This window comes from Sinocyclocheilus rhinocerous, unplaced genomic scaffold, assembly GCF_001515625.1.
Source record: "Sinocyclocheilus rhinocerous isolate Xijiao unplaced genomic scaffold, SAMN03320098_v1.1 scaffold1015, whole genome shotgun sequence".
Lineage (NCBI taxonomy): Eukaryota > Metazoa > Chordata > Actinopteri > Cypriniformes > Cyprinidae > Sinocyclocheilus > Sinocyclocheilus rhinocerous.
In genome coordinates, this window is record NW_015644379.1 from 451,460 (window position 1) to 462,781 (window position 11,322).

The 11,322-nt window shown below is 38.9% G+C and overlaps 2 protein-coding genes across 3 annotated transcripts in view; both read left to right on the forward strand.

Annotated features, from left to right (window-relative positions):
• Nucleotides 1–7,135, forward strand: part of col25a1 (collagen type XXV alpha 1 chain) — a 345,048-nt gene extending 337,913 nt beyond the window's left edge. Inside the window, exons 32-34 of the mRNA XM_016575979.1 lie at nucleotides 3,992–4,069; nucleotides 5,423–5,461; nucleotides 7,078–7,135. Coding sequence (XP_016431465.1) covers nucleotides 3,992–4,069; nucleotides 5,423–5,461; nucleotides 7,078–7,080 — 120 coding nt within the window. The 3' untranslated portion in view covers nucleotides 7,081–7,135. The remainder of the gene's footprint in view (nucleotides 1–3,991; nucleotides 4,070–5,422; nucleotides 5,462–7,077) is intronic.
• A 3,103-nt stretch (nucleotides 7,136–10,238) lies between these two features.
• Nucleotides 10,239–11,322, forward strand: part of etnppl (ethanolamine-phosphate phospho-lyase) — an 8,318-nt gene continuing 7,234 nt past the window's right edge. The window contains exons 1-2 of one of the 2 annotated variants that reach the window (XM_016575982.1): nucleotides 10,239–10,444; nucleotides 10,757–10,875. In XM_016575982.1, coding sequence (XP_016431468.1) covers nucleotides 10,386–10,444; nucleotides 10,757–10,875 — 178 coding nt within the window. In that variant the 5' untranslated portion in view covers nucleotides 10,239–10,385. The remainder of the gene's footprint in view (nucleotides 10,445–10,756; nucleotides 10,876–11,322) is intronic. The other variant, XM_016575983.1, reaches the window with a different exon arrangement.

Here is an 11,322-nt window from a genome sequence, read left to right on the forward strand (position 1 = left end):
ATATATACTGTATATATATATATATATATATATATATATATACTGTATATATATATTAAATGTTTCCCCACATTAAATAATTTACTATTTCATTCAGTTATGCATTTAATTCCTTATATTGTGACAACTCAGTTTAGGAAAAAGATTTTTGCCAATATATTTTGTTGCAGTAGGTAATGGTGCACAGAGTATTCCGGAGCCGATCCTCCCTATATGCAAAGTACGCAAGCTGCGTAGGGCCCCCGAAACACCAGGGGGCCCCCTTGCTCTAAAAGATGATTTAATTTTTTTTTCGTTTTTGAATTTGGCCAGCGGTTATGAAAACCACTTATGTCATTTCTTTTAATGCGGTGCGCTGTCGCCCTTTCTACGTAAAAATCAGTCAAATAATTTAACGTGAAAGTCATACAGTGTCTTACTTACTGAGTAAGTAAAGAGACACCGTACCGAGCCGCGGAAGAGACACCGTTTCTCAAGCGGACAAAGGCGTTTCATTCATTCATAAGTTTTCATTCATAACACACAATCGTTTCTCAGAGAAGGGACAGAGCGGTGTGGAATAAAGGTAAATTATGTGAAAAATAATGAATTTTTTTTAAAAACGAAGCATTAACACATGTTAGACTGCACTCCATAAACACAATGAAGCCTAGAAAAAAACTATTGAAGCACCCCTTTAGAAACTAAACTTAGTAACACAGTAGTGTCATTATTCAGTACAGTTCTGTTCAATAACTGCTAAGTGATGATCCATTATGTTATGATCACCGCCAGCCTAGAACAATAAGCATGGCTGGCAACCGAATGGTGCTGCAGGTGCAGTTCACAAATCAGTATATATACCACCCAAGGACCAGCTTTCGGCCAGTAGAGTGTTTGGTTTTAGAATGGAAAAACTGCTGATTTATCGGATTTTAATAAAGGACAGATTGTGATGGCACAACGCCTCGGAATTTCGATCTCGAAAACAGCTCACTTTGTGGGTTATTCACATGCCTCTTTTGTGAGTATGCATTAAAAGTAGTGCACGGATGGCCAAATGACGAACCGTCTTCCAGCCGTGTGTTATCCACAACTGAGGAGTGGAGGCTGTCGCGTATTGTTCACAGCGACAAGGCCACAGTGTGACAAATCACCAGCAGCTACTACAGTGGTGACCAGGGCAATGTGTCAAAGAACACAGTTCATTGCAGCCTTCTGCGTATGGGCCTGCGTAGCCAATGACCCAGCCGGGTCCCCATGCTAACTGCATGCCATCACCAACAACGCATGAAATGGGCTCAAGATCATTGAGCATCGAGATTGGACCATGGATGATTGGAAGAAAGTGGCCTGGTCTGACGAATCAAGATTCCTGGTGCATCAAGTCGATGGCCAAGCGTGGATATGACGATAACCAACAGCAGATATGGCACCTGGATGCACTGTTGTGCAGACACAGGCCTGTGGGCACAATCACTGACACCTGTCAGGTATCTGAATGTTATTGTAGTCCAATGCACCCATTCATGGCAACTTTGTTCCTTGCCGGTAATGGCCATTACCAACAGGATAATGCGCCATGCTGCACTGCCAGAAACGTCAAGAAGTGATTTGAGAAACATGAAGCTGAATTGCTGTGAATGCCTTAGCCTCCAAATTCACCTGACATGAACCCAATTGAACCCTGCCATGTACGTGTACTGAAGGACCTGTTGAAATTTTGGTACCATGTACCCCAGTAGACCTTTCACCACCTCGATGAATAGATGCCATGCCGCTTGACCTATATATATAATATATATATATAGACAGGGGAATCAGTTCAGGAACAGGAGGGCTAGAGTGAGTGGGTTTGGGGATACCAGCTGCGCATGCAGACACCAGCGGTGCATCCCTCACACTGGATACCAGACTGGGATACCGAAGGGCTGACCTTGATAATCTGGGTGTAACAGGCAGGACGTGACATGACTCTGGATGATCCGGACTAACAGCTGAGACGTGACGAGGCTCTGGATAAACAGCTGAGACTTGACTTGACTCATGAAGATTAGCTGTGACTTGACTTGACTCAGGAATGGAAGCTGTGACTTGACTTGACTCATGACGATCAACTGTGATTTGACTTGACTCATGAAGATCAGTTGTGACTTGACTTGACTCATAACGATCAACTGTGACTTGACTTGACTCATGTAGATCAGTTGTGACTAGACTTGACTCAGGAAGATCAGCTGTGTCTTGACTCGCCTCATGACGATCAACTGTGACTTGACTTGACTCATGAAGATCAGCTGTGACTTGACTTAATTAAGGATTGGCAGCTGTGATATAACGGGGCGCTGTTGTGTCCGCCATTTTGCGAGCGGACGCGGTGTCGCGTTCCTCCGCGAATGATGAACCAACAGTCAACAAAGCATAATCCATAAACTGAACGAGTGGCGAACACGGACCCTCTCGAATGAGCTTTGACTTTAATGGCTGATTAATGCCCACGCAGAAAAAGACTATCAGGACACAGTCTGGCAGATCAGAAAAATAAGATAGATCTAAATACTTTTGTACATAGTCCTCGAGCGTTCGCGTGCCCTGCTCGAGGGCTAATAATAGTCTTGCCATATCCATACCTGGCCAATGTCCGTGTGAAAAGCTGCTGGATCCTTGTAGGGCCGAGTATTCTGTTACGGAGTAACCAGAACATGAGACGTGCGGATCCATGTGCAAAGCTTTTATTAAAAGACGTGGTCACAAACACAGGCAGGGTCGAAACACCAGCGAACAGGTATGGTACGGGCAAAACACAAGAGCAGTCCAGTAAACAGGCGTGGGTCGATCGACGGTGAACAATATTCAACAGGGCAAGGCAAAGAGAGATAATCCAGGTACATAGCAATAATCCAGGCAGGGGCAAACAGAGTCCGAAACAGCAAGACAAAAAGGGTAATCCAAAAACACAGGCAAGAATCTGAACACAGGAAAACAGGCAAGGCGAGACTATGACTAAACTAGCAAAACTGGAACTGGCTCCGTAAAGTGCTATCACTAGGAGAGTAATAAACGCAGACAATACTCGGCGACTTGAGCAGGATCTGGGTGGATGTTATATAGTGTGTGTAATAGCTTTCAGGTGAGCATGTGATTGGTTACAGCTGTGTGCAATCAGTGCAATGGATGATGGGAAATGTAGTCCAGGGTATAGTGTAACAGTCTGTGTAGTGTGAGAGTCCATGTAGTGAGCGGGTGACCTCTGGTGGTGAGTGAACCGAAGTTCATAGACCGGATTCGTGACATGAATAGAGCATATATACAATGTAATCAGCTATTGCATGATGCAGTAAACACTACTTTTCAATATAACTTCAAGACTACCATATCAACCAATATAATATAAACAAAAAGTAAGCTACTACGTGCACCTTTAAATACAGTTTAAAAAAATACATATACATATACTGGTCTCAAAACACTATACAAAACTTCTCTGATCAGACATATTCTTCCACTGACCAAGCTATTGTGTCCACAGGGGGAGAAGGGAAAGAAGGGCAAAAAGGGGCCTAAGGGGGAGAAAGGAGAACAGGGTGCCCCTGGATTAGATGCACCCTGCCCACTGGTATGTCCCAGCTGAGAGCTGGAAAACTGAAGAAAGTGGAGCCTTAAGAGAAGAGTAGTCCCGTGGTCAAAATGGCAACCCACCTCATCCTTGATATCTGAAATATCTGCATTGTTTTTCTAAAAAACATTCATTTAAAACTGGAGCCTACTCGAAAAATTACTGGAATTCCTAAATCTAGCTAACCAAGCCTGATGCTTTCTAGGACAAAAGCCAGGACAAATTGGTCTACAAGTACATAAGTTAAAACACTGGTCATATCAAGAAACGGTGGTTTGCTAAGAAACCACTGGACCACTCTTCTCTGCCCTGTGCCGTGCTCTCTCGTCTGGAGGCCGGAAGGGCGCCTGCAGCCTCTATCCTAGTAACACTCCCAGTTCCATTTCTATGACACAGGGTTTCCGGGGCTTTAAGGGTGAAAAGGGCGAGCCAGGTCAGCCTGGCCTGGATGGGCTGGATGCCCCGTGCCAATTGGTACAGTATCCTCTTTTCCTACCTCTCCGTGCATGCTGCCAGCTTTGCGCCCACATCGCTGAGCACCTCTCATGCATGCTTCTGGTGAAAAAGCTTTAATTTAACCTCCATGCATGGCATAAATAGTGGAGGAGAGCTTAATGTAGGGTATCCCATTGCCTTTTAACACATGTACTGCATGTACTGTCTGCTTTCTATTGGTAAAATCACAAGGCATTTTAACATAAGTTTCCCAACTGTATCTTAGCATCAATAGTAGTAGTTTATTCCCTTACAGTTTAATACACCCTTTTGCATGCAATATATACTATCCACTTAGTTGTGCATCCTGTGGCCACTTAAAACTGCATTAACTGCTCACTAGCACCTATATCAGCATTTTAGTGATTTTCTCACCTTCTGGAATAGCATTTAATCTTATTCTAGTTTTCCTAAGTGAAAAAATTAAATACTTTCTGCTTATTGAATAGTATTTGCTCTCCTAAGATGAAATAACCAGTAATAATTAACCTTGGATCCCTTAAATAATCCATCTTGTGTCAAACCACTCCTGAGACGTTACTTAGTGCAGTGTCAGCATGAGTCGCTCTTCCCCAGCCTTTAACCCTCTTCTGTTCCCTCTCATATATCTGTTCCAATTGGGCACTCAATCCTATGGAAGAGAAGAAACTGAGTCTTCAAGCCATATCCTGAATCACCATGTTTAAAGACTTCAGTTAACTATACATTTGACTGTGTCATTTTGCATATATGAATGAACGTTTGTTATTAAGCTAGAGCAGTGTTTCCCAACTTTTTTTTAGTCGCGGCACCCTTTGGAAATTTTACTCGACAGATGGCACCCCGGTTGGGAAACACTGAGCTAGAGCATTAGGGCATGTTTGTTTTAAAGTATATATGCAATATAAAAGTCCTACTTCATTTTAGTAAAATTGTGAATGATAATTTGCATGAATCTTTAAGCTTTAGTTTTTCTTGTGCTTTTTACAATGTGTACGAGTTTGTAGTGTGTCCAATTGTTAGTTACTGTATTTTTGAATCAGCTAACATGCTTCTCATTACCATGGTTTGTTTCAACATAAATTAATCTATTAAAACTTTTTGTTTCTTTGTTTTTTTATTATTGTATAATATTGTCTTTGCATGCACCTTTGGCACCATCACAGTCTCACAATTACATTAGTTACATCATAGCACATCATTATGGTTAGCCACTTTGGGGTTTCAGCATGGTTAAACAATACCTCGAAAGCCTTGTTAACTTTCAAATATTGATATATAAATATAATATTTATATTCTATTAATATATTATTAATATATAATATTCCCTGTTTCTTTTTTCTCCACTATAGGGTCCAGATGGACTCCCAATGCCTGGATGTTGGCAGAAGGTAAGTTTAAGAAGATCCTCAAAAATCCTATAGATTTTCTTTAAAGTGTGATTACATGTTAGGTATCAATTCCACAGCTTTGTCAACAACATTAATTTTTTTATTCATATATGCAGTGGTGGCCAAAATTATTAGAACACCTGACAGATCTGAAAATATTGACCTTTTTTGCCTCCAAAACATGATGTAATTTCATAATGTTCATGAAACATGCAGATGTTTGCTCTGAGCACAACAAATATCAGGTGAAGTGAGTCATACTGTTTTTATCCACTTTTAACTTTAATATTTGGTATGTCCACCTTTTGCAGCAATTACAGCAGCACATCTCTCTGGCATAGTGTCAATATATTTCCTGAGAACTTCAACACTAATGTTATCCCATGCCTTCTGCATCTCAAGCCAAAGGCTTTCCTTTGAATGTACAATAGATCTGTCCACTTTATTGTCCAACTCGTCACAAATGTGCTCGATAGGGTTGAGGTCCAGACTTTGAGGGGGCCAGTCTGTCATTTTCAATGTTCCAGCAGATTCCTTCCATCGCAGGTAGTTCCGGCAATAGTAGAAGAATGTACAGGGTCATTGCCCTCATGGAAAATAAATCCAGGCCCAATAAGATGACTCCCAAATGGTACTCCGTGCCTCACCAGAATGTTGTGGTATACTTTCTTATCCATGATGCCATCAATTTTCACTAAGTCACCTGTTCCTGAGGCTGAAATGACACCCCACACCATAATACTACCCCCTCTGTGTTTAATTGTTGACAAGAGAAACTCATTTTTATATCTGTTCCCCTCCCCCCGTCGAACATACACCCTTCGCTTGTTGCCAAACTGTTCAAACTTGGACTCATCAGTCCACAACACTTTTTTCTACCTCTCTCCTTCCTGTTCTGGTGTGAATTGGCATCATAGCAGTCTAAAGTGTACTTTACAGTGCTTGGACTGCATCTCACGTCCTTGGATATGCAGCGGTAATTCCAGCCAGCATCAAAAAGGGCCTTTATTCGAACCTGTGGCTCACTCGTTAGCTCCTTCTTCACCTTAGCCATGTTCGAAGATAAACATGTGCTTCAAGACGACTTCTAGAGGCTTTGAATTTATACCAGTTGGTGGTGTGGCCTCAGTGACAAAACCCTGATGTTACCAATCACTTAATGAGCAGGATAGGCCTTGTACATTCAAAAGAATCACACAGCTGTGTCCTAAGACTCTTGCATCACCATTTAACCATGATCACACCTAACAATGATTACACAAGTAATTTGGCTTCTTCTGTGAAGGAACATGATTGTGTGACACTGACAGTGAAATAGGCCTAGCTTGTTTTTTTTTTGTAAGGAAAATGAGCTAAATCTCCTTATAATGGCTCTATTCTATGGTTTATAGAGCATAATGATGACTTTGTAGATATTTTATTTGTTTTATGGGTTATTATAATTGCCAATTCAACAAAAACAACTGAAACCTTTTAAATATGCCGTGTGTTCTATTAATTTGGGCCACCATTGTAAGCAATTGAGTGGTATTAGAGTGGAATAGCTCACATCCTTTGGCCTTTGAAACTCTCCCTTTTTATATTAAAACATACGTGTCTTTGTGTTTTCTTTGCAGTGATCGGTCTAACACAAAACGCATGGAGTTTGTAAATAAGGCTTCACTTTTTTGTAAATACTTTTTTTTTTTAATTCCGGGAAAAGAACGTCATGAAGCTTTCACATAGCTGTTCCTGTCATTTCAGTGTGCTCATGGCAACGTGTGTTACATTCACATCAGCACTGTGGAATTTAAAGTCTTGACCAGTAAGAGACTATTCACAAGGGCGTGTTTGCCCTGATTTGCATGGCCCAGAATGAGAGTGGATACCAAAACAGACTAACGGGGTTAACTGAAAAGAAGAAGGAGGAGGCGACTGAGGGATCGGCTTTGGGTCTTGAACAAGATCTTTGTGTGTTTAGTGTGTTCACACCAATCCATACTATCAGCTTAAAAGACTAAAGACTCCATCCACATACCCCGCCCGGAACAAGCATGTACATATCACTTTGTAGTGTGGTCAAAGTATATGGCTTCTGCAAATCACTAACAACCTGTCAGTCTTTGTCGATTCAAAACAAAAATGTGTTACTCTAAAGGGGTTAATTTTTCTTTTTTTTTCACTTTGTGAAGGGCGTCACGCCTTGGCTGGTGGCTTGAGAAAGTAAGAATTGTGATTGATTGCTGGATTTCTTTATTGCAAAGAGGTCAGTGTGGCAACTGGCCCTCCTGCGCCTCAGTGTTGCTGTTGTGTAACTCTCACCTTGTAATAAGAGTGACAACTTAAAGACTCAAATTATGGAAATAGCAGGACACAAGATGCATCCACCATCTGTGGCCGCTCGAGAGTAAGCAGGCAACTGAAACTCAGAAATCTTTATTATTGGATGGTGTACGTGATGCATGGAAAGTTGCTACGTTCATCCCTCCATCTGCAAACCTTTTTTTGTTCACTCTTCAGTGGGGTTCTTTTTGTAGCAGTGAGCTACACAGTCTGATCTACAGCAAGATGCCATCTTTTTCATTATGACTTTTTGCTTAATTTTTTTGATTTGCTCATTTTGTGTATTATAGCCTTTGTGCCTAAAGTCATTTGTTATTCATTCTTTTGTTGGAAATAGTTACTTCTTCTCTATGCTATGAGTTGTAAATATGACATTTTAGTGCATTCTTTTGCATCTATATTAAGGTTAAAAATGCTGTTTATGTATTGTTGGAGCTGAAAGTTTTACATTCTTAAAGACTTTCGTAGGGTGTCAAAGGAAAATTTGACAAATGGGACATACTGTGGTTTTGTGGTATTGCTATTCTGAGTAACCATAACAACAGCATTCTAAAGCAATCAATATTAATAAGCATCAAATACAGTGTTAATGTACAGTACAAGGCGCAAACATACAGCAGTCATCGAGAGCCTTAATCCTAAATCAGCAGTGATTATCATCAGCCCACACTGCTACATTCCAGAGCGCAAAATTGCATAATTTTGTTAATTTATTTTTTACAGCTTTAAAACCATTTTGACCATTACTTTGAACTTTCGTAACAGGCTTCAGACACAGTAGATACATTAAAACATATACAGTATGATCACAGCACTGCTGGTGTTATAATGTGTTTTCTGGCTGGAGGTGGCAGGATTATGGTCCTGATTTTCTCAACCTCTAATGGGCATTTAAGATCATAAGAACAATGCAGACATAGTTATACTGAAAGTAGTTTTGTATGTACTGAATTTAATAGGTATTCATAAGGAAGGGTAAGTGATTTCTTTCTTAGTGGTTTCTTTTCTTTTTACCCTTACCTGCTACTTTATATATATAGCGACATGTTTTATTCTTAAAATAAGTTAAGTTAACAAACTGGTTTATTAACAGGCATTCCTCATAATATGAAAGTGGAAAGACCTTTCTCCATAAGGTGTTGTACTTCATGCTCAGACATATGATTATGTGATGATTATAGTAGGGTTTTTTTTTTAAACATAAGTTTCCCAACTGTATTTTAGTTGTATCTTAACTTAACTGTATCTTGTATTTTTTTGTTTAGTTTTTGTTCATTAAAAACAGTTCATTAAATATATCACTAAACATCAATTCAGAATTTAGTGAAATATTGACTGGAAATTTGAAGGAGATCTTTCTCTCCATCTCTTTTTTTCATTAAATGTAGATTAATATATGTATAGAGGAATATGGGTGTGCAGTTTTTTTTTTTTTTTTTTCATTTGTTTAAAGTGCAATTTATATTTCTTTTTATGTATTGATGTAATGTGCACCGAGTACACAAATGAATCTTGATATCTGTTACTCAGCCATTTTGTAATTTGTAAGAATCGCTTTTATGGTGGCACTGGGGATATATTTGTTTTAACAGTACAGAATACCGTTACAAACAAACAGTAATGGCTAAGCTAGTTTTTTTTTATATTTGTTTTTAAACTGATAAGTGTCACTGTTAATGTGCATGCATACCAGTCACATCATTTCCTTTCCTTCCTTTTAAAGCCATTTGTAGGCATTTTCATAAATGTTTAATGTGTGTCCATTTATTGTTACTACTACACAAAATGTCACAAAACCTTTCTTTACAAGAGGTTTGGCTTGTTTGTATAGAAGACATGGGAGATAAATTTGTCTTTCAGCTTTTGTTAATTTGTTTATCTTTAGTGCAGTTTTGAATGAAACATTTCCTTGTTTTGTTTTCATTTTCTTTGCCAAAATGTGTCTATTGCAAAAAAAAAATCCATTGCTTTATTTTCTCAATCCTTGTAATTTGTCAATTTATAATTTTGGTGTCTATAAATGTGTGTTTATACAGTGTTTCAACTGTTTATTTGATTTACCTTGTACTAATTTGGTAGCCCACGATTATCAAATTATTAGCTAATGTCATTTTAGCCAAAATAATTTTTGTTGCTCAGTTCTTCACTTTCTTCGTTTCTTTCATTTTCATTTTATTGTTGTTGTAGTTTTGCCTTGTTAACGACTAGGAATTTCAATTTGTTCATTGTTGTAATGGCTCTAGACACTTCGTTTTAAACCCATGCTGTGTGATATTCTGTTGGAGCCAAATAAATTCTGTTTCTCCATGTGTCTTTATTAATCTACATTCACGGTGCAGCGAACAGTCCACTTTTGCAATAGTAACTGAAATGACATTGACGTTATCTTAAGGGTCTGTCCCACCCACAACAACCACCTCCTCCCTCTCTCTCTCTCTCTCTCTTTCTCTCTTTCTCTCTCACGCACATACACACGCACACACACACACACGTGTGCACATATACATTACTTGAGCGGATAGCTCTCTTGCGCACACATCTTCTCTTCTTTCTATCTCCGGTAACAGTCAACACGCGTTTGTGAGCACCTACAGGCACAGAAATGGCAACGGAAAATTTAGATAAGCAGAAAACTATCGATCTCCGAAAGAAACATGTTGGGTAAGGAGACATTACTGCAGTTATTACGTACGAACTAATGTCTACTGTAAAGTGGCGATTTTTATGTTAAAAACATCAGAACACCCTATTCACTGAATTAATAACTGAGGATATTTGAGATGAGTAGCCTGTGTATTGCAGCTAATGGAACTTGGTTACTTAATTTAATGTTGGCTAGAGAAAGTTTGCACTGGTGCCTGTCATGATGAAAAAAGCATCTGAAAACAAGTTTTCTGTTTCTTTATTCTTTGTTTTTCATTTAGATTTATGGCATTTTTAAAAAATTGTATTTGCATTTCCCTCCATATGTAGTCCGTCCTGCAAAGTGTTCTTCAGTCATGACCCTATCAAGATTGTGAGAGCAAGAGGACAGTACATGTACAACGAAAAAGATGAGAAATACCTGGATTGCATAAATAACGTTGCACATGGTATGTCATTTTAAAGGGAAATTGCAGTTGTCAAAAAAAAAAAAAGATCTGTGGATCTTTGTGTAAAACACAATGTACACCAGTTTTGGGATATATCTCAATAAACTGTTGATGATACCTATTGATGACATAGACCATTTGAATTGCATTTGTCATATTTTTTTAAGCACTCTATTATGTATTATTATAAAATTTGAAACAGAACCACCACAAAATCTATTGCATAACCGGTTACGGGAAAACACAAAAACTACTGAATAACAAAAACGGACTATTCATGAAGTACTGTTGACAAACTTGTCCCACAGTAATTACTAGAATTGCTCTACTTAAAAAAAGTAGCCCTACCTCAAAAAGACAATTTTACACATTCCATTGCATGGTCAGCATTTTTTACAGACAATGTTGAAAATTCTATCCTCTGGTAATTAACAGCATGTATATATA